Source organism: Narcine bancroftii, chromosome 2 (assembly GCF_036971445.1).
Source record: "Narcine bancroftii isolate sNarBan1 chromosome 2, sNarBan1.hap1, whole genome shotgun sequence".
Lineage (NCBI taxonomy): Eukaryota > Metazoa > Chordata > Chondrichthyes > Torpediniformes > Narcinidae > Narcine > Narcine bancroftii.
Window position 1 is genome coordinate 294755985 of NC_091470.1, and position 24432 is coordinate 294780416.

The following is a 24432-nucleotide window of genomic DNA, read 5'->3' on the forward strand; positions in this document are numbered from 1 at the left end:
AGAGAGATTTGTTATTCCAGGACATCCACAACTGATGTACTTCCATCAGCCACTTCAGTGTCTTGCTGATGAAACTTGCCCCTTCAGGTTTCTCCAGATGATAACCTTTTTTTTCAGGTCATCACAGAGTTCCCTTTTGTTTCTCTTATTCCAAGTGAAACGTTAGACAGCCAGTCCTCTCCTCTTGCATAAACCACATGGGCTTTGACCAGGCCATCTTCCAAAATGGGGCTTTCCACAAGCTTGTCAGCTTGTCCTGTTCCATTTCCAGTTGCTCTTGCTGGCAGTAACACTGTAGAATGATTTGTCTGCCTGCCTGCCTGTCTGTCTGTCTGTCTCTGAGAGAAAGCCTGTTTGACTCTCTCTGCTTGGAAAACCACATGACCCTCTTAGAACAATAAGTTCTCTTCCAGACCATCTGCTGCTCCAAGAAGATCTTTTATCTGTTGCCTTTTGTAAACAACAACTATTAGTGAAGTCTCATGAGCACTCTCCAAAGCTCTTGCAAAAGCTGTGGAGCCTATATGTTTAGCATTAGCAGAGCTCCAGTATTTCAAATATGATCTGTTTTAAAGTGTTTGTATATAACCTACTCTAACAAACTTTTCCCAATTTATCTCCCAAAAAACATATCTATCTATTTGGACACAAATGAACAATAAATTTTTGATGAATTTTTAATCTAGGTGTTAGAATAGACAATAATTGAAATCCTCTGTTTAAATTAAACTATCAACCATTATTAAAAAAGATCCAAGACTATCTAGAAAAATGGAAAGACTTAACTATAACTCTGATAGGGAGGGTAAACTGTATAAAAATGAACGTATTTCGGAGTTGCCTATTTTTTTCATTCGTTACCTATTCTCTTATCAGGAAAATTTTTCCCAAAACTGAATAAATTAATAAGAACATTTCTGTGGAAGTGTAAGAAATCAAGAGTTGCTTTGGGCAAGTTAACATGGTCATATAAACAATGGGGTTTGCAGCTACCAAATTTTACAAATGTTTATAAAGTTGCTCAATTAAATTTCTGTCATACTTCATTCAACTAGGGGGAAAAACTGGCAAAAAGGAATTAAAAGAATAAAAGATTGTTTTTTGGGGTAATGTTTTAATTGAAAGATAAATATAAATGATCAAATAACACTCTTCTTAATATCAATTAAAAACATATTTAAAGGAGAAGATAGGAACAAGTTTAAAGCTTCCTGAGTGCAGCTGTTTTGAATATATAATTACAGACACATTGATAGTTAAAAAAAATATTACAAATATGTATATTCAATTACAAAATAATAAAAATGATAAATATACAAATCAAAACAACATTGGGAAGAGGATTTAAATATACAGATAAAAAATGAAACTTAGTGTGAACTACGTAATGGTACTATTGTAGCTAGTTGCTACAAGCTATGGCTCTGCGGAGCCTGTTGTACAGGAGAGGTTATAGCTGTATGCAGGTTAGCTCAGAAAGAACATGCTGTTCCTAGAAAGAACAACATGTACCCCAGTTGAGTGTAGTTAACACTGAGCTTACAGCCATGCTTTTATTCTCAAGATGAGGGGGGTGATCAAAGCCCCCTGCATTTGCAATCCGCTTTCCTTGATAGGCCAGTTAGGCTCCTTTAGTTGTGGCCAATTGGAGGGCAGCGCTGCGGGCCTTGTGCAGCCTGCTGGACCATCGCATTTTTCCTTAGTTTTGTGAGGTAACCTGAGGGGGCTGCGAGGGGCCATCACATTATAATAAATACTCAGTATCGTATGATACAATATAATTTGTTACTTAGATTATATATTAGACATCAAAAAATTAAAGGAATGGAATCTTACAATATCAGATAAATGCTTCCATTGTAAACAAGAAATTGGTACAATACTACCTTCAATTTGGACATGAAAGGAAAGGTTTTTTTCAGGATGAATTGAATGTAATATTAAATTAAATAACAAAAAATAAAATACTTAAAGATTCAAAAAAAAATTTCTATTAAGTAATATAAATGTTAAAGATACAGTTCAAATTGGATTGATCTCAAAAACAATTTATTATGATTGATTTAGCAGCAGAAAAACTATATAGCGACAACTTGGAAAATGGAAACATCTGTGAAAATACATCACTGGTATATAGAAATAGATCGCTGTATTCCATTAGAAAATATTTCCTATAATTTAAGAGATAATTTTGGACAATTTAAAAAAAATCTGGGAACCATAAATAAAGTTCATTGGTGATCGCCAGACTCAAACCTCCAACTCTTAAAGGGATAGTATAATGTATGTCTCTGAATGTAATATTATATATAATGTTATTAATCAAGTCAATAAAAATTGGATAATAACCAGTTGACATTTTTTTAAATTTGGGTATAATTTTGGGGGGAGGAGAGGGAGGAAGGATGGGGTGAAAATGGAAAATGTCACTCTGTGTGTGTGTGTGTGTGTATATATACATACATACTCGACAGCATCGAGTCCACGCTGCTGAAGATCCAGCTGCGCTGGGTCACGTCTCCAGAATGGAGGACCATCGCCTTCCCAAGATCCTGTTATATGGCGAGCTCTCCACTGGCCACCGTGACAGAGGTGCACCAAAGAAAAGGTACAAGGACTGCCTAAAGAAATCTCTTGGTGCCTGCCACATTGACCACCGCCAGTGGGCTGATAACGCCTCAAACCGTGCATCTTGGCGCCTCACAGTTTGGCGGGCAGCAACCTCCTTTGAAGAAGACCGCACAGCCCACCTCACGAACAAAAGGCAAAGGAGGAAAAACCCAACACCCAACCCCAACCAACCAATTTTCCCTTGCAACCGCTGCAATCGTGTCTGCCTGTCCCGCATCGGACTTGTCAGCCACAAACGAGCCTGCAGCTGACGTGGACTTTTTACCCCCTCCATAAATCTTCGTCCGCGAAGCCAAGCCAAAGAGAAGACATATAATATATATATAAAAGTAAAAGTAATATATATATATATATATATATATACATATGTATATAAATGTATGTAAAGTGTATAGTTTTTAACTATTGTTATCTATTAAATAAAAATATAAAATATATGATAAAATATATCTTAAAAGGGGTAAGATTGTGAGGTTCACAAACAAGCATCTCAAGTGCCACGCAGTAGATTTCATGTCTCCAATTGGCTTTGCTGAGACAATGGGAGAGTACTTGTGAGAGTTTTACAAGTACGGTTAATGGATCAGCATGTTGGTTTAGGTCCCAGGCCCAAGAACTGAACATCATTTGCAATTTGACTGGTGGCAGAAGTTTAAATTGCTGGTTGAAGGTTGCTGTTCTAAGATGGGTCATGTGGCTGTGCAAACAGAGAGAAAGCTTTCATTATTTGGGCAAGGAGAGAGACAGAGATTCAGCAGCAGTTGGTGTTGAAGACTGCAAGGTGGCAGACCTGCTGCAGGACCCCATTTTCAAGACGGTTTTTGAGTTCCGAGTTCAGCCTATTATAAGTTTCTGTAGTCAATTGCAGATACTATGGCAGGTTATTGTGTTTCTCCTGAAATGGGGGGAAAAAGAAGAACCTCTTTGCGGTAACCTGGAAGAAGAGGTTATCTTTTGGAAAACCCATGAGGGGGAAAGTTTCTTCGGCAAGACACTTCAGTGGCTGATTGAAGGACATCAGTTTGTTTGTGTCCAACAAACAAGGAATATGTCTCTGAAACCAACAAAGACCTTCCTGAGTGGTAACAATTTAAGTTAAAGCATCAGAGCCTGGTGCAGATCAAAAAATATTCAATTCTGTTCAGTGTGGAAAATTCCTGATACCAGTGAACTTGTAGAAGTGAAAAGTGAATGATTGGACAATGAAAAAGAACTTTCCTGAACTAATAAACATTACATACATGTGCATTTAGAATTAGAAGGGGGTTAAGTTAATAGTAACATTAAATATTGATATTATTATGTATTAAGAAAATAAAACCATTTTTTAAGTAGCCATTGTCTTGGTGAATTTCTGTTTTTTTTGTCTTTTGGGCTCATAACACTACCCTCTGAGAGAAGTGGTGTGGATGTACCTCAGTTTTGAATGACTAACCCCTTATTTTGAAGCTGTTCCCATGTTCATGACTCTCACACTAGTGGAAACATCTCTGTGTCTATCCTGTTAATATATTGTAGTTAAATTGGGAGGCGCTGATGAACCTTGATTTTATTTGTATGATGCCACAGGATCACTTCACCTCATGGTTTAAAATCTGACTTGAAAGGTGGCTTTGAATGGGTATGCACGTTGCCTCATTTGTGTAAATGGAGATTAGATGGTCATGCTTCTGGAGTGAGCTGTGAGTACTGTTCCCTCTGCACCCAAAGGAAATTAATGTGTTAATTAATTGATGTGGTTATTTAATTAATGTGTTAATTACTTAACAAAAGGATAGTGACCTAAAATAATGTAGTATTTAGTAGTTATACTTATTGAAAATAATTTCTTAACTGTTTCTGTCACCACATTTGCACATCTTGAAGTCACTTCACCTTTCCTGCTCCAGTTTGTACAACTGTAACACAGCTGCAACTATGTTTGGCGGACAGTGCTCATGTCGTAAAGTTTACGAAGATCTGTTTCAATTCTGTAGATTGCTTACTCAGTTTTTATTGAAAAAAAATATTAATTCACAATGTCAAATTTAAAAGAACCGAAAGGTATAAAGCGCAAAAGAACTGCAAGTTTGTTTAAAGTTGAATGGTTGAACAAAATAGTAGAAACTGGTACACTGGAAGCTCATGAGGTCATGAATGTTCAGCTGCAAGAAATATTTATGGATGATTCGGAAACTGAAGTTATCTATTTGCATTGTTGTGATGGGAAAGTTGCTGGAGAATTTGCTAGTGGAAAGAAGTGGGATGATATTTGGAAACTTGACTTTTTGAAGCATTATTTAGCAAGTAAATCGCATTTTGATGGTGTACAAAAGCTCGAGCAACAACAAACTGAACAAAATAGTTCAAAGTATAGAATAAAATCTTTACTAAATAGATTACTTCATGGAATATCATAATTATATTAAAACATGCCAATACAGTTTTATTAGCCATGAGAGATGAGCTGTGCCAAAATTATCTTAAAACATTTTCAAGTTTACATTTGCACAAGCATTCAGAATGCACATACTTTGCCACAGGAAAAAAAATTTGCACAACCTTAAATTTTTTGCGCACACTGACTACTAAAAATTAGAGGGAACACTGGCTGTGGATGTCTAGCCTTCCAGTGGCCTGAGTATTGCTGATGAGCCACACCTTATGCCGTGAAGAGAAACAATTATGGTGATCAAAAGAGAAAAGGACCAAGTTGAGTCAGGTTTGGGTTGGACATGCATGAGTGGTAGTTGTCCTAGGAAGCTGAGGAATAAGCAGTGCAAAATATGTTGGAGGCAGCTACTGAAGCGATTTTAAAAATTAGGAACATAAATTAGAGAAAAGATTACAAACAAAAAATCAATGGTGGCAGAAAGCAGAGGTTTGGAAGTTAGAGGAATGAGCATTATCCATTATTCACAAAGCATAAGAACCTGCGGCTGCATTTTTCTGGAGTGGTAGTCATTGTCATCTCTTTCTTAAGTGTTCTGAATGTGGAGGGCTGTTTTCGCTGACCCACTGTCCTTGGAATCTGGCAGATCCAGATGGTGAGAAAACAACTTGTAATGCTGCTTGGAGGCTTTGTCACTGGAAGGATCTGGCAGCAGGCAGAACTTGGCCTCCTGCCAAATTAGTATGACTTTCTAAAAGTTTTCCAAATGTTTGACTTCCCAAAACATTTTAAGAACTGAGTAAATTATGTAAATAATTTTTAAATGAAATATACAGTATTTAAAAATAGTTTACACTTAAATTGTGAAAAACATTATACAAAGGAAAAATAATTGAACAAACTCAGTATTACATCAGAACTAAATGAGGTCCCAATCCTGCACCAAGTACAGTATTACTGATATAGGATTGAGATTCCCAATTCCTAGCAAGATGAGACTGCAACTGGGCCATGCGCAACCAATAAGAAAGTATGCTATCCCAGACCTGCACTGGATTTTCCATTGAATAGTTGAGCAGCAGCAATGTCCTCTGCAAACAATGGCTGTAAGCCAGAAAAAAAATGCGCTTGTTGTGCTAATGAGATTTCCTATGGTCAAAGTAAGTTAAATAAGAAACTGAATTAAACGTAAGCAAACATACAAATTTTGTATTGTAATTTGAGGTGGTAAGAAAATACTTTATTCATTAATTGACATACAGTATAAGGTTCTAAAATTTCGGCTTAAGCTAAATATGAGGTAGAATCTGATCATAAAGTAGCAGGTATTAGAGGTCTGTACTTTCGTTACGTTACATTGTTTTTCATTCAATGCAAATATTTTTAATAGTTTTAATAAAACAATGTTCTTTCAGCTGAATTTAAAATGATGGAAAAAGATGATATGTGGATGTAGAATTTCTAGGTTGACTTGCTTGCATTGCATGTTAGTTTCAATTAACAATAATGGTCTAGACTTGTCAATGAGAATAATGATGAAACAATTTGCATAGCAAGTGTACACCATGAATATGGAAAATTTGAAGTTATTTTCAATGATCCTTGCATCCATGCAGGGTATGTTATTACAGTCCTATTTGCTATTGTCAATAAGAATCAGTAAAGTGATGGGAACTTAAAGAATTTCAGTTGTATTTACTGTGTTAATAGAACACTAAAAATATATTGGAATAAGTTGCAATTCTACCTTTAATGTAGTTTTCAGCCCCAAAATATCCTCGTAGTCAGGTACCCCTTTTGGTTAAGCACTGTTGTTACAAGTCACTCCCTGACATTCGATGTGAGTATGTGAAAATGCAGATTGTATGCTCCTCAGGTAAACCTGCTCCATTTTAAACCATTTGAGAAGTGGCCTGGAAAGCTAGTCGCAAATAGAAAATGAAGAGAAGCTCTAGTGGTGATTGAAGCTATGCTAATCAGACTAGTTCTTTTTGTGATTTCCTGTTTTAAATTCATTGCCTGAAGCCATTGAATATATCAATGGTCTTGCAACTAAAAATTAACGGTGGCCGATCAGCTATGTACAGGAAGAAGGAATGGTGCAATAAATTTTCTAATCCTAAAATAAATTAAATAGTGAATCTGCATTTCTTCAGATGAATATTTGAATTTTTGGGGGCATTTTCAAACTTGGAAAAATATTTTAAGTATATGATGGTTGTATTTCATTTTGATCTCATCTGTATGCTCTATTCCATATTTTATACTCTTAAAAATATTCAAAGTATTACTTAAAAACTTGCTATTAATAGAATCTACCTAACATAATTATAATTAACTTCTTAACCTGCTTGTTATCACATTTGTTAATACTTGAAAGCAACTGACATCAAGAAAGGCAAATTTATACCACAGGAGTAGTTTGCACATTCTCGTGATGTCATTGACATTCATCACTGGGTGCAAAGTTTAATTTGTATCATGGAATGCAAATAGGCATATTTTTCTTTTTATAGAAGAGTCAATATATGTGGAAGATGAAGCATTTTCTGAAAGAGCACATCTAATAGGTATGGCATTGTTTTATTCACATCTATTCATTAAATCTAAATTTCTGATGGTCTGGAGCACTACATTGTGTTGATGGAATTATTTATTATGAGCTGGCATTATCATTACTCCCAATACTGGGGAAAATCAATGTCACAGTTTTTCTCTTACAAAAGTCAAACTTAGTTGTCTATTGCTAATCTACTTTGTCAGCACAGTTCACAACATTGGCATCTAATTTGGCTTCATTGTCATGAAGATTGCTTGATCACTATTCTTCACCTGGCACCCAGGGGTGCAGTGCTGCCTGAGCTCATCAGAGTGCCGCTCTAGCACCTCATCGGGCCGCTTCAGGGCGCTGGTGCCCCCTTTCCTCCCCGCCCACCACCATACTCCTTGCTGAGCACTATTCTCTATTCTAGACATACTGGTTTCTTCCATGATTGGTTGCCCTATTTTGTAGTCCTACAGTTCGCTGTTAATTATACAATGCCAAATACAACATGGCAGCCACCAAGTCTCGCAAGACAACCTTGTCACCCTTTTTGGTGTGCTCCAGCACCTAAAAACTTAGCAATGCAACCCCGCTGACACTTGATACTGCATTTGTTCATTTTCTTTTCAGCTTCAGATCCAATCACTTCAAAGTCCTTTTCCCCAGCATTCTTTCAAACTTGGAAACTTCGGTTCATGCAAACTCATTCTCTCCATCTCAAAAATGAAATATTGTGGCTTCAAGGTCATTTACGATTCAAATTGAGATATCACTAAGAAAAGTTATAAAGGAATAAAGTAGTGCCAGTGCTCTTAGTTACTTGCATTCCTCTGTTGGAATTCTCTTCATTTATGATGTAAACTCTCATCTTTACAGCTTTTGATAAATGCTCCTTCATCTTTTTTGGTTTTTGTTCCTTTTTTTGTGTTTTTTTAAAACACCCTAGAACATCTTAATATGTTTTTAAATAGACACAGCTGATAGTTTTTGCCTTTTATTACCATTGTACCTCAATTATTTTGGATATTTATTACTTTCAGAGGACTCTGGACCTGAAGTTACAAATGTGCCGGAAGACAAATTTCCAGGTAGTTTTGTGCACTATCCACACTGTACATTAATATTTTAAAGAAAAGATATTTATTTTACAGAACAGTTTTATTTTTCTTCAGAGTCTGAAGAGAGCGAAGAAGGAGCTAATTATTACACTGTTTCAGGTTTGCCCTATTTTCTTGTTTTTAAATATTTTATTTAAAGTTTAAAATCACAAAACATAGCATTAGTTACTACAGTTTGATACATGCATAATGTGATTATTCATTTTTATATAAACCTCCCCAACCACCTGACTAATACCCTCCCTCCTCCCTTCCCCCACAAAGAAAGAAAAAGGAGATCATTATCTAGTAAAATGACTTTTAGAACTTTAAAGCTTCTTGGCTGTAGGAGCAGCGGCATCTATCGGACCAGACCGAGAGTTCATATTCTAACATCAATAGTTTTCAAATATGGCCTCCAAACTTTAGCAAAGAAAAAATATTTGTCTCTCAAATTATATGTAATCTTTTCTAAAGGAATACAGGCTTTCATTTCATTATGCCATCTTTTCATCCCTAAAGTTGTGTCTGATTTCCATGTAATAGCTAAACACTTTTTAGAAACCTCCAACGACAAACACAGAAATTCAATTTGATACATTTTCAATTTTAATCTTAAAGCTATCGACTTAAATATCTCCTAGTAAAAACAACTGGATCAAAAGGTAAACTTTTAATATCTGCTCTAAAAACAATTTAATTTGTAACCAAAAACTTTTAACCTTAGGACAAATCCACGTTGAATGAAAAAAAGTACCTACTTCTTGGCCACATCTAAAACGTAAATCTGAAGAACTAAGTTGAAAAATTTTCATGTATATTTATTGCCTTAATCATGCTATCTCTACACATATTTCAAACATTTTTATCAATCTTTCTATCTAAATCCAATTCCCACTTCATTCTTGATTTATGAAGATCTGGTATTTTGTAATTTGTAACAACATACATTTTGCCCTATTCTCAATAGATATTTTAATTTTAATGTTATCTAAGACTGAGCCTGGTGACAAAATGTTTTTAATTATAGATGAAGCAGTGCTTGATCCTCGAGAGGTAGTCTCTGAACAAGATATTCCAGGTATGCACAACTTATTATATATAACTATTTAAACTTCTTTCACAGTGATTCATGGAGTTGTATCCATTATGAGGTGGAGTTCTTGTCTGTGCATCCTTCCGTCATGATCAAGAATATTGATTGTTGACAGAAAGCTTACAACACTTTAAGGTGTATGGGCCATTGCATCTGTCCTGGTTGTAAAAGAGCTACCTAATCCAATCCCACCATTCAGCAGTTAGATCATGGTCCTGGAGGTTACGAGTTCAACTCCATGTGTATTGTGCAAGTAGCATTGAAAAACCTCTTAAATGTGATGAGTGTTTCTTCCTCCACCATGCTTTCAGGCAGTGAGCGACATCCTCCTGCCTCTCTGCCTGAAAAAAGATATCCTATTCTCTCCTATAATTCTTTGATTATAACTATATGTCATCTCTATTTAAAATGATTTATATTTTTGACTACCCTGCTAAAAGAAATAGATTTTTTTAATCTACCCAGTCTCTTCATAATTTTATACACTTAAAGCTCCTTCATTCACCCTTTCTTTCAAATAATTAATCGTAATTTAGCCAATCTTTCCCTATTAGCCAAAGTATTTGAGACCTAGCAACGTGTTTATAAATATCATCTTCACCCTGTTGAGTGCAGTCACATTTTTCCAGTAGTGTGGTGACAAGGATGTACATATAGCTGTGGGCTAATCTGCATGCTGTACATTTCTACCATAACTTTTAGTTCTTGTATTCTGAGAATCAGAAAATAGGGGAAAGGATTCCACGTACCTTTTTAGAGACCTCTTTAATCTCTCATGTAATATTTGAGGATATTTGAGCATTTAATAGAAATTCCCATTGTCCTTCCACATCGCACAATATTTTGGCGTTTCAAGCCACTACAAAGACATTACCTCACTCATCTTTGGATTAAATTCTATTTGATACAATTCTGTTCAATTGACCAAGCCATCATGTCTTCTTTCCTGCATTAACCACCAAGCCTCATCATTAATGCATATTACAAAAGGAAAAGACTGAATTACATTGGACAATGAAGATTTTGCTTCCTGAACACTTTTGTGTGTATTTTAGGGAATTTGGGATGCTGATCACAAAAATCACCTTAAAATTTTCCTTTTTGTAAGATATAACCTCTTTTTGTTAGATATAACCTCTTTTTGTGATTTCCTCCTAGTGCATTGCCCAGAAAGCAAACTGTTTTGGTCAGTCCAAGCATGCCTGGGCATGCACCCAGTGCAGGTGTTATACAAATGTTATCTTAGATCTGGGCATGCTTAATCAGGGTAGATACAGACAGGCATTAAAGCAGCTAATTTATACAGATGCTGTGCATTAGATTGATGTAGCTGAATACATGTTGATGCACATGTTCTTCAGGCAATAGCAGGGTGAGTGTACTTATTAATATCATTTATTGTCTTCAGGAAGATTCAATACAGCAAAAATGTCTTGTCAATATAGCAACAGTTTCAATACATTCTGTTACATTTATGCCAAATACATGCTTAAGGCTCAAAGGCATGACTGAACTTATTAAGAAAGTCTTTGAGCTCCACTTCAGTTCTAAAATTGGTGACAAAAACAAATGTCGGCAGGCATTTGTACAAAGAGATAAGGGGGGAGGCTTGGGGCCAGGAGCATGGTCCCAAAGACAAGAGGTAAGGAGGAGAAGGGATGGTGGGCATAGCAGCAAGCGGGGGAGGAGAGATGGTTTGGTGAATTGAGGGATGGTTTGGTGAATTGAGGGATGGTTTGGTGAATTGAGGGATGGTTTGGTGAATTGAGGGATGGTTTGGTGAATTGAGGGATGGTTTGGTGAATTGAGGGATGGTTTGGTGAATTGAGGGATGGTTTGGTGAATTGAGGGATGGTTTGGTGAATTGAGGGATGGTTTGGTGAATTGAGGGATGGTTTGGTGAATTGAGGGATGGTTTGGTGAATTGAGGGATGGTTTGGTGAATTGAGGGATGGTTTGGTGAATTGAGGGATGGTTTGGTGAATTGAGGGATGGTTTGGTGAATTGAGGGATGGTTTGGTGAATTGAGGGATGGTTTGGTGAATTGAGGGATGGGGGTGGAGAGCTGAGGGAAAGAAGACATGGGGAAGCGAAAGGAGGGAGAAAGGAAATCAGATTAGCTGAAAACAGAGAAGTCAATTGTTAATGTCATTCAGCTGGAGAGTGCCCAGATGGAAAATCAGAAGTTGTTCCTCCAATATACAGGTGGTCTTGGTAGCATACATGAGGCTGTGGACAGTCATGTGAGTATGGGAGTGGGACGAAGAATTGAAATGATTGGTCACTGGAAAATCCCTGTCACTGATGCGGACATAGCGATGGTGCTCAGTGAAGCGCTCTCTCAGTCTGTGCCCAGTCTCTCCAATGTAAAAAAGGCCACAAAGGGTGCATCGGATACAGTAAATAGTCCTGAAGATACACGTGAAGCGTTGTTTCACTTGAAAGGCCTATTTGGAGCCCTGGACTGCTGTGAGAGAGGAGGTGTGGCCACAAGTGAGGTACCTACTGTGGCCACGGGAAGGTGTAGGGGGGGGGGGGTAGTGTTTGGTAGGGAGGGATGAGGGCACGAGGGAGTCACGGACAGAGCAGTCCCTACGGAAGGCAGAGAGGGGATGAAAAGGTAGTGGAATCCTGCTATGTCAGAAATTCCAGAGGGTAATGTGTCTTCCGAGACTACAATGTTGGCATTTTCTACCCTTGTGCAGACAGCCACAAGGTATTTATTAAGAATCTTTTTTAAATATTTTTGATTTTCCAAGACTCACATAAATCCAGAACAACAATAGTGTTTCTCAACGATTATATATTCAGAGCCCTTTTTTATCCATGCCCCCCCCCCCCTTCCTTCCCATACCCTAATATCACAAGGAAAGGATTATTTAAACAAACATGTAAAAAAAAACAATAATCTATGGAGTCACAGACCTTTAAAGAAACCAAATATAAACCCAAAGTAACATAAAGTAAAATGAAAAGAGACACAAGAGCACGACATTTGCACTTCATTTATCTTCATTTAGTACAGATTTTTGCTTTCTTCAATTTAGAAGGGGTTTTAGCAGGCTGAATCACACTAAACAATGAACTGGCTCATAGAGGTCTGAGTTGGCAAGAATAGGAAGATCTGGAGTACTGCTGTCAATTTTGAAGATCTGCTGTCAACCATCGGAGATGATGTCATTTCCAGGCTGAGTGTTGCGAAGGCTGTCTGGAGTGCGGGTGCTGTAAAAAAAAACGTACATCAGAGTTGAGTAAGGCAGTTGTTCTGAACTCAACTTCAATGACTGGTGAGTTTAGTTTGTCACAAAACAACCACAGTGTGTAACTATATCTGCGTACCTATATGCTTCAGATAAGGCTGCCATTCCCTAACGAATGTTTCATATTTCCTCCTTAAATTATATGTGATCTCCAAGGGAATACAACTCTACATTTCCATATTCCATCACGTAATATTTAGTTGGGAGTCAGACTTCCACGTGACCACTATATATTTCCTCGCTACCGCCAAGGCCACCTTCGCAAACTGAATTTGGTATATGGACAGTTTAAAACTCACATCCATAATGTTTCCCAGAAGGTACATTTCCCAATCCTGTGGAAATTCCACCTTTGTAATTTTTTTTAGAATGTTTCTCAGGCCCTCCCAGAAGGATCTCACTTTTGTACACCTCCAGCTTGAATGGATAAAGGTTCCAATCTCCACACAACATCTAAAGCACATTTCTGAAATTTCTGGTTTGGATTTGTGTAATTTTTGTGGTGTGAGGTACAGTTGATACAAGAAATTATATTGGACCAACCTGTACCTGGCATTATTGACTGCTGTCGTACAGTCCCAATGCAGGTCTGGCCGCTCGTGGATAATTGTGCCCGAGTTCGTCTCCCACCTTCCCTTGCCTTATGCAAGCCCGGCTTACTTTGGAATAGGAGATGGATCATAGAAATAAACCTGCGCATATTCCCCTTTCAAATTATCCCTTAAGAAAGAGCTTAATTGAAGATAGCAGAAGAAGGTTTTATTCGACAAATCATACTTTTTCTTCAGCTGTTCAAATGACATGAGTTGCTCCTGTTCATAACAATCCTTGATACTGTTATAAACCTAAAGGATCCCAAAACCCAGCAGCAATAGATATTCACCACGACAAATGGTTATTTAAACAAAAGTTGTTTTTAATTATCTTTAAACATGAAAATAGAATCAAACTTTAACTTATCTCTATTAACTTAACCCTCTTCTAATTCTAAGCGCACGTGTATGTGATGTAAATGTAAGAAAAGTTCTTTGGTTCACAGATCAATCTCACTTCTCATTCTTCCAAGTTCTCTGGTTGCAGGCAATTCTTATACTTTGCACAGAATTTAACATGTGGAAAGTTCACCAGGCTTTGGTGCTCGAAAGATGAATGTTTACTGCTCAGGAAGGTTCTTGTAGGGTTTGCAGAGAGAGATTTGTTGTTCCAGGATTTCCACAAATGAGGTACCACCATTAGTCACCTCAATGTCTCGCTGATGAAACTTGCCCCATCAGGGTTCTCTAGATTGTAAAATTAGAGTAGGTTACATACATACACACATTTTAAAACAGATCTTGTATGAAATACTGAAGAATTCATTTTCAGTGGACTTTACAGAATGCTATGCACATTTCTCAAGTAGGTGCTAATTGAAATGATGTCATAAAATGAATAGACCATTGTTTTGGAATGGAGACACTCTGGCTGTTTGCAAGTATCTTTAGTGCTCACAGAGAAACATCAGACAGATAACACTTCCAGCCATCCGCCACTCTGAAGCTTTTCTTCAGTTTCAACAAACTTCCTGGCTTGCACTGTTCAGCTGCTTTCGGTGTCACATACACTAGCTGAAAGAGCATGTTTCATCTCTCTCTCTGAGACTGCCAGAAAGCCCATGTGACTCTCTCACTTGCCACAACACCCCCACCTTCTTCAATTATCCTTCTTGGTCAAGCTGTTGCCTTTGGGTAAACAAAACCCAGGAGTGACCTTTCTGTGAGCACTAAAGATACTTGCAAACAGCCAGAGTGTCTCCATTCTAAAACAATGATCTATTTATTTTGACATCATTTCAATTAGTACCTATTTGTGAAACGTGCATAGCATTCTGTAAAGTCCACTGAATATGAATTCTTCAGTATTTCATACAAGATCTGTTTTAAAATGTGTGTATGTATGTAACCTACTCTAATTTTACCAATTATTTCCCAAATATATACTCCATTACAATACACTTGATCCCCTTCTGGCACCAGGTGTCCAGGATCTTATTATGCAGAGTCATAGGTAATAATTTGTTCTGGGACAAGGGCATTTTAGGAGATAACCCAATCTTTAGCCCAATAGATTGATTTATTTTTTGCCATGTCTGAATTATCTGTTTAAATATGAGGTTATCTGTTTCCCTTGATAATCAGTTTAGTGTTGCTTTTGTATATGAATTTCCCTGCTATTTTTCTCCTACCGTGTGCTGTCTAATTTGTGCCCAGGAGGGGTTACCACCTCCCTGATAGAGAGAAGCAATAAACCTCGACAGGCAGACCAGTAGTATTTTTTTGAAGTCTGGTAATTTCAGACCTCCAAATTTGTAACCACAAGTCAATTTTTCCATAGAGATCCTAGCCACCTTAATGTTCCACAAGAACTTCCTGACACATCTGTTGAGTATCTTAAAGAAGCTTTGTGGCAATGGGCTGGGCAAGGACTGAAATAGATATTGTAGTCTTGGCATCACTTTCATTTTAACTCAATTTAACCTGCCAACCAAAGTTATGGGCAGGATTTTCCATCTATTCAAATCCTCCTCAATCTTCTGAAGCAAAGGGAGATAATTGAGTTTATATAAATTACTCAGATCCTTATCTGCTTTTATCCTCATAGTCTCCCTTGTTGGTACATATTTATTAAGAATCTTAATCACGTAGCATGTACACATTGGTTATTTGTTTGTTCTAATGGGCTCTATTCTCTCCCTGGTTATTAATCTGTATGAAGGGAAAGCCTCTTCACAACTTCCTTGTTTATGTTCCCAGTATTCTTTCACAACCTCTTTGCTTTCCTTGTGTCTCCCTTAGTTTGTTCATGTTCTACTCTGTACTCTTGTGGTCTATTTTCTTGCAATAAACTCCCATTATGTCAATATCCCAGAATTACTGCTCTAGTGCTTTTGCATTTGTTAGAAGTTTGCCTATAGTTTTATTTTTATTTATTCAGCCTTCCCTGGTGACTTTTTCCAGACATGCTAGCCACTAAAAATGTCTGCTTGCATGAGCTTCTGTTAAAGCTCCGAAGCTCAGAATTTGAGCTTTACTGGCTGATGTCGCTTGCTGAATCAACACTAGTCCAAGATGTAGGGACAACTTGGAGCTTCTAAATGGCATTGAATGTAAATTTCACAGGTCTGAAGTTCATTGCCTTTCCCTTTATTTATTAAATTAACAGTAAATGAGGATTCCTACACCAACCCCTCCACCCCCACACCACCACCACTGCACCCTGAATTTCCTGTCACCTCATTTGACACAATTTCAATTATTCCTTGTACAGCCTACGAATTTTTTCAGGAAGTGTTCTTTTTCTACAGTTCTTCCTCTCCTTGCTTGCCCTCTTTTTTCTTGAATATGAAAAAGACATTGGAATCTCCTCATACGTGACATTTTGAAATTTCTCTGCACTCAGGTTAGCCTGATCTTGTATGATTTGATTCTTATGGATTACAGTAATTTCGGTATAAGCATCTACTTCTTGAATTGCTCTGAGTAAAGGTAAATCTTGATGGACGGTCCATTGTTGAAATACTCACTTTCAAATATCGGCTTTGTGAATGCAGTTTTTCTGTCTTGCATTATAAATGGAACAATTTCCACACTATTAATATCAGGACTGCACAAAGGATTTGTGACAATTGATGTAAAAATATTTAATTATCGTTTGATGGAATGTTGATGTTTTGGTGGCTTCATTATTTATTCCTTGCAGTTTCATGAAAATTGGTATGTATTCTGCATTAATGATGAGTTCAACTTTTAAGAGGAGATTTAAGTGGTCCTTGAGCTTAGTTAAGTAAAATACTACTGAAGATGAATTATTGTCGTATGTCTACTAGGAGAATATTGTTTGATCATCATTTTACACATCACCTTTTTTTATTCCCTAAAAGGGTACGAGTCTGAAATAGAAGAGTTCTCTGATCATCTGGATAGTGAAGGTAAAACATTTTGTTTATTAAGGCAATTTTATGTTCAGTGGTTGGTTGGTTTGATTTACTTGTGATGGGAAGGCATGAAGCACATTGTTGCTTTATCAAGTGACAACTTGGATCTGTTAGCAGATTATAAAAATGTACAATTGGAAAGGATAAGATTGCCAATGTGTGAAAAATGATTTCAATTCCTTTGTAAATTTGTATCATTTCAAAATTTAACTTATTTTTTTCAGAGGCTTAATTATTTGACTTGTATTTAAATGCTCTTATTTTGTATGTACATGTTTTTTAAATGAGATTAAGGAACACCAATATCTATACTTTTACTACTGTATTAACATGTTAGCATACAATTTGCTGGATTTCAGATAAATTGTGTTAATTCTAGCAGTTGTTGTGTCAGCATTAATTGAATGGTAGTACTTCCCAATACAGGCCCCACACTAGAAATTTGCCTCCCTGAAGGCACACAAAACAAGGCTGTTTGAATTGAAGCATCAATTGTTTCTCTATCCATAGATGCTGCCAGCATTTTCAGCTTCTTTCCATTAAATTAGCTGCCCATCTTGTCTACGCAGGTAGACAAAAATATCCAATGCATGATAATTGATTCTTTTTGAGAGGCTAGGTAATTAAATAAGTGTGATATTGCAGTACTTATTATTTAAAGCTCCTGTTTCATTTTAAGGGTTTTCATTTTAACCATTCACAGCTCACAGACTCGGGCACCAATGAGTGCTAACTCTAAACAAAGTTAATGCTCTGAAAGAAGACTAGAACAATGTTTGGGACACTTAAAGAAACGCGTTTCATTAATGATCAGGCAGTCATCTGATAAACACAATGGTGGACTGGTTTTGTGTGAAATGGACAATTTTGCTGATTCTCCTTGTTAAGAAAATTATTGAACCACCACGACCATTATAATGGTCATTTCGATAGACCCATATCGGGTAAAGGAAGCAGGATCATTCCTGCATTTGGATCGTGACCATTTTGATGGTCATTTCGTCTGACCCATGACTGGGTTTTGGAAGCATTGTGAAAGTCATATATTTTGTTTCCCCCACGCATGGAAGAGGCGACTTGTGAATACCATTCGTATGAAAGAGCATTTCTCTGGAAGCAACTTAACAAGGATTCATGAATTATGAAAGGATTATGAAAGAGGCGAGACACCGAATTTTCACTCGGTGTCTCGCCTCTTTCATAATCAATTCTAGGCATGAGTTTAAAAGTCTGAGTCTCAACACAGGATTTGTAAGACTGAACTTTGGGAATGACTTTCCAGAATTGTGGTTGAAGTGTAATGGTGTGGGTAAGGCACATGCTGCACGCGCGCACGGGTGCACACACACACACACACACACACACACACACACACACACACACAATTTCTATTGCTGCTGGTTTGTGACGTAACATTGTCCACTGGAAATCCATTAAACATGGCAGAGATGAAAATTAAATTTAATTATTGACAACTGAAAACCTGCTCCATCATTTTGTAATTATTACTAGAGGTTGTAAAACTTAATTTTAAACTTAAATCTATTTGTATTTCCTTCAATTTTGCTCCCTATTTTGCATTTATATATATATTGTAATTAGTTTAGATTTTGTATTGCTCATTAATGACTCTTCATTCTGATCAGGAACTGAGTCAGCTAGTGAGAAAGCTGGAGGAGTAAAACACAAAAGTCTGCAGGTGCTGTGAATGTAGTGTAAACACAAAATTGCTGGAGGAACTCAGCCAGTTTCACAGCATCTATAGGAGGTAAAAATGTATGACCAATGTACCTTGAAGAAAGGCTCAGCCCAAAACATTAGTTATATGTCCATCGCTTATGGCCTCTGCGAGGCTGGCTAAGTTTCAGAAAGCTGGAGGGCTAAATTCCATGATTTCTTCTTTGCAGAGAACCAACCCTCATTCATAACAAACAAATATGCTTAAAAGTTGTAAAATTGCCTAGATCTGAATTTTCAACTGTTTTTATTGATATATGCAGGTGAAATGGAGGAAGATTTGCCAATCAGCGATGAATTCATTGAAGGTATATTTTGGCTTTCAGCTCAATCTTGTATCTTTATCTTGCATTGAAGTATGGGAAAATATTTAATGATGATTTGTCATTCTTGTCATTTATTAGAGAGGTATGGCATAAGATCCGATTTTGTGAGAAAGCTAGGGAACTTTCGTATTGAGCTGAAATTTATGAAGTTAAATTAGGAAATGGAGGTCTTGTCCTGTACACAAAAGTGCTGCAGAAACTCAGCAGGTCATGTAGCATCCATAGGAAGCAAAAGCCAGTCAACATTTTGGACCTGAACTTTTTCAGGAATTCCTGAGGAAGCAGTCAGGAATGAAGCATCAAGTGTCTTTTGCTTCCAAGAGAGGCTGCATGACCTGCTGAATTTCTCCAGCATTTTTTTTGTATTGAGTTGAAATCTCTGGTAGAATAAGTAATGTTATAGCATGGAGTCTACATGATTATAATGCAGTTGATAGGTTATGGTCTGGAACACTGACCTCTACCTAGCCAAAGTTAAATACCAACCTTGCTATCAGACCTGTAGACAAGGATGGTGCTGTTGTAGTTAGGCACACTCGACCTTTCTGAAGCAGGATGACAGCTCTCAAATACCTTCTCTTATTTACTGCAAGAAGTATCAGGCCAGTCACATGCACAATTACAGACCTTTTCACTTCTCGCAATCTCCCTTTCACAGTTTCCAATCTCATTGTTTTTTTAGCCCTGCACTGTCTATTTGTTCCTCCTTCCAAGATCTATAAACCCAACTGGCCCTGAAGACCCACTGTCTCCTTGTGCTTTGACCACACTGAACTAGTATTATCATACCTCAACTCCATTTTGTCTCCATGGTCCAGTCTCTTCCCACATACATCTGGGACACCTCACATGTTCTCCATTACTGATATCTTTCATTTCCCTGGACTGGACCACCTGATGACACTTCCTGTTATTTCACCCATAGGGATCCTTTAAAAGGGCAGTCAATGTCTGGTTTAAGGAAAAACTGTTAAAAATTGACAACTTTTTTTTCTTTCAAGTGGCATATCACAAACAGCCTACTGTTTTAAAAAATGGAGACGCCATATGCTGATAAATTATCTGGTGTAATGTGTGAGTCAATAACTAAAAGAATTATTGAAAAGAAAATCAATTTCTAATAAAAAAATTTTTGGTGGCAGTACCTTTGTCATTTCATCTTCCACTAGGGCAGCACAATTGGCGTAGCGGTTAGCGCAATGCCTATACAGCGCCAGCTATCGGGACCAGGGTTTGAATCCCATGCTGTTGGTAAGGAGTTTCTCCCAGTGTCTGCATGGGGCTCCAGTTTCCTCTCACCATTTGAAACATACCAGGGGTGTAGGTTATTAATTGGGTGTAAATTGGGCAGCACGGACTCGTGGGCCAAAATATCCTACTGTGCCGTATATCTAAATTTAACATTTTAAATGTAAAAATTTTATTTTAATTGTTTTTTTGGAGGGGCAAATATTCGAGTGTTGCATTTGCTTCTCTGCATGAAATATAAAAATAATTTAAGATCTAGCATGGGAAATTGGAGAACCAGCTGCTGCGTGATACATTTTAAGGGCAGCATGTTGTTAAATGTTTATGATGTTTATTGGCCAGATGGTGTTGCACTGGGCTGCACTGATCAGCAAGTGAAGCGGGTCACGGAGGTGCAGGCTCGCACTGGGCTGACATCACAATGGACCCGGTGGGGGAGGCTGCAAAAGATTATGGGAGTCATGCTGATAAGCTCTCGGAGGGTTCCAGTAAAGTCATTTGATTGGTTCAACTCACTTACAGCTTCTGTGTGTTTTTTTTCTTTCATTCACTGCACAGCACACCTACTGCAGTATTGTCATTTAATCACTTGATATATGTTTGAGTGAAATATTGAAATGTTTAGGTTTTATAAATTGACCATACAGCAACTATTCAGTAGGATGGGGAAAAAAGAGAGGAAATTATAGGTCATTTGGCCTGACTTCAGTGGTTGGTAAGATTTCCGGAGTCCATTGTTAAGGATGGGGTACTTGATGTAATAAAACAGGCCAAAATTAACATGATGTCCGTTAGGGGAGAACTTGCCCGACAAATTTATTTTAAATTTAAATTTGTGCATACAGCACGGTAACAGGTGCTTTCAGCCCATGACCCCTTGCCGCCCAATTAACCTACACCCCTGGAAAGTTTTGAAGAGTGGCAGGAAACTGGAGCACCCAGAAGAAATCCAAGCAGACATGGGGAGAATGTACAAACTCCTTACAGACTACATGAGATTCAAACCCCTAGTCCCAAACTCTAGTGCTGTAAAATAGCATTGCACTAACTGCTATGCTAAATGTGGTGCCCCTAATCTGTTGGAGAAGCAGTGGATGTGGTTCACTTGGAGTTTCTGATGGCTTTTGACAAGGTGCAGTAAATGAAGCTACTGAACAAAATAAGAGCCCATGATGTTACAGGAAAGGTCTCAGCATTGATAGAAGAATGGCTAAATGGCAGAAGGCAAAGGGGGCCTTTTCTGGTTGGCTGTTTGTGTAAATGTTGGGTCCACAATTTTTCACATGGTATGTTAATGATTTTGATGATGGAATTGATGGCTTTGTTACAAAGGTTCAAAAAATTTATTAATTCAAATTTATTTGTTCAATGTTATTGTCAGAGTATATGCATAACATCACTTGCAAACTTGAGATTGTTTTTCCTGCAGGACAAATTTTTACTCATTGGTAGTGTAAACTGTACACAATAAAATAATATGAAAACAAAGAGAAATGTTTAAAAAAAAAGAAAAATATAAACAAACTGTGCAAATACAGAAAAAATAAATATTCATTAATAAATGACGTGCAAAGTAAAAGACATATAATGAGTGCCTGAATAAGTTTGCTGTTTAGGAGTCTGATGTTGAAGGGGTAGTAACTGTTCCTGAACCTGGAGGCATGAACCATGTGACATCGATACCTCTTTCCTGATGGCAGCAGTGAGAATAGAGCATGCCTACTCCAACGACAGCCTTCAATGTGGACTTTCTCGATGCTGGGGAGAGTTTTTCCTGTGATGTACTGGTCTTTGTCCACTACCTTTTGCAGGCCTTTCGGCTCAGTGGTGTGGACCAGCTGCATCACAGCCTAGTATGGAGATGCATATGAGTTTTCCTCTACACATCTAGAAGTTTGCCAAGGTTTCCAATGTTGTACCAAGCCTCTGTAAACTTGAGGAAGTAGAGGCACTGCTTTCTTCACAATGACATAAGTATTGTGGATCCAAGAAAGAACCTCAGAGTTGATGATTTCTAGGAATTTTAATTTCCTCATCCTCTGTCTCTGATCACTAGATTGTACACCTCTAGTTTTCCCTTCCTAAAGTCTACAATCAACTCCTTGTTTTTGGTGACATTGAGTGAGAGGTTGTTGTTAGTTCACCATTCAGCCAAGTTTTCAACCTCCCTCCTGTATGCTGACTTATCACCCCCTTTTTATGCACCCCATTCCTATAGTATCATCAACAAATTTGTAAATGGTGTGGGTGTTAAGAAGTCATAAGTATAAAGTGAGTAGAGCAAAGAACTAATGATGCAGCACTGATGGAGATTGTGGAGGAGATGTTCTTGCCAATCCGCACTAATTGTGGTCTGGAGATGTGGAAATCCAGGATCCAAATACAGTGTGCAGTATTGAGGCCCAGGTCTGGGAGTTTGCTGATTAGTTTTGAAGGGATAATAGTGTTGAAAGCCGAACTATAGTCAATAAAGAGCATCCTGGTGTATGCATCTTTACTGTCCAGGTATTCCAGGTGTTTGTATAATGCCAGTTAGATGGCATCCACTGTAGACCTGTTGTGAAATTAGAATTGATCCATGTCACCATTTATTCAGGAGTTGATATGGTTGAATACCAGTCTCTCAAAATACTTCAACACTGTGGATGTGAGTGCCACTGGTCAGTAATCATTTAGGCAGGTTACCACACTGTTATTAGGCACCAGTATGATTGAGGCCTATTTGAAACAGGTGGGTACTATGCTCTGCCTGAGTAAAATTTTGAAGATATCCATGAAAACAATGGCCATTGATCAGCACAGATTTTAAGTACTCGGCTGGGTACTCTGTCCAGATCGGATGTTTTCCTTGGATTTACTCTCTTGAAGGCAGCTCATACATCTTGGATACTGTAGTAAAGGGTCATCAGGGGATGTGGGGCTGCAGAGTGGTTCTTCCTTGTTCTGGTGATCAAATCTGGCATAGAAGGCATTAAGCTCATCTGGTCATTTTGTCATTTATTGTCATTTAGGCTCTGCCACAGTTGTTGTGTATCCTTCATTGTTTCCATTCTCATCCAGAATCTACACTTCACCCAAGTGAAGGTGGCTTTCCAGTGATCATACCTGTTCCTCTTGTAGCGTTCCAGATCTCTGGTCTTGAAATGCCTGTGATCTGGCTCTCAGCCGGTTCTTCATTTCATTGTTCATCCAGGACTTCTGGTTGGGGAAAACCCTGAACGATTTGGTGGGTATTTGCAGATGATGCAAAGATGAGTGGAGGGGCAGGTATAGTTGAAAAAGCAGGGAATCTACAGAAGGATATGGATAGGTTGGGAGAATAGGCAAAAAATGACAGGTGGAATAGAGCATAAGGAAATGTATGGTCATATACTTAGGTAGAAAGAATAAAGACAGGCTAATTTCTAAACAGAAAATTCAGAAATCGTAGGTCCAAAGGGACTTAGAAGTCCATGTGCAAGATTCTCTAAAGGTTAACTTGCAGGTTGAGTCAATAATAAGAATGGCAAATTCAAATATACAGTGGAACCCCGTCATAACGCGATGGTTTGGGTCCAAAAGAATCACTGCGGAAAAAAGCAGGGTCGCGCTAAGTCAGGCTTTCAATAAATTGTTGTAGTTACAATTGAAATTAAAACACAAATTAATTTTTAGTAAACTGACCGTTCCGGCGACCCAACTTCCCTGCTACTTCCCAAGCAATTGCTCCTGGCAGCAGCCCGAAACCAGAGTCCGATGACTCATCATGTTATATCTGTAATGACGTTAAGTCGGGGTTTCACTGTTGCATTCTTTTCCAGAGGAGTAAATATAATATCACGGATATAATGCTGAGACTTGAAAGGCCATTTGTCCAACCACATTTGAAGTATTGTGAGTAGTTTTTGGACCCATATCTAAGGAAGCATGTGCTGATATTGTAAATTTTATGAGAATGAACTGGGGGATGAAAGGATTAATGCATGGGTTGAATGAGATTTCTGTGCAAACTCACTGGAGTTTGGAAGGATCTCATTTAAACAAACCAAATGTTGAAAGGGCTGGATAAAGTGGACACGGAGAAGATGTTTCCAATTGTGGGAAAGTTTTGGACCAGAGGGTGCAGCCTTCTGAATAAAAGGGCATCCCTTTAGAACAGAGATGAGGAG

At 37.8% G+C, this 24432-nt stretch overlaps 1 protein-coding gene across 2 annotated transcripts in view; it reads left to right on the top strand.

Annotated features, from left to right (window-relative positions):
- The window catches only part of asph (aspartate beta-hydroxylase), a 175919-nt gene that overhangs the window by 118337 nt on the left and 33150 nt on the right, over positions 1–24432 (top strand). For both annotated transcript variants that reach the window (XM_069921404.1, XM_069921405.1), the window contains exons 7-12: positions 7519–7572; positions 8588–8635; positions 8720–8764; positions 9675–9725; positions 16920–16967; positions 18974–19018. In XM_069921404.1, the coding sequence (XP_069777505.1) occupies positions 7519–7572; positions 8588–8635; positions 8720–8764; positions 9675–9725; positions 16920–16967; positions 18974–19018 (291 nt within the window). The remainder of the gene's footprint in view (positions 1–7518; positions 7573–8587; positions 8636–8719; positions 8765–9674; positions 9726–16919; positions 16968–18973; positions 19019–24432) is intronic.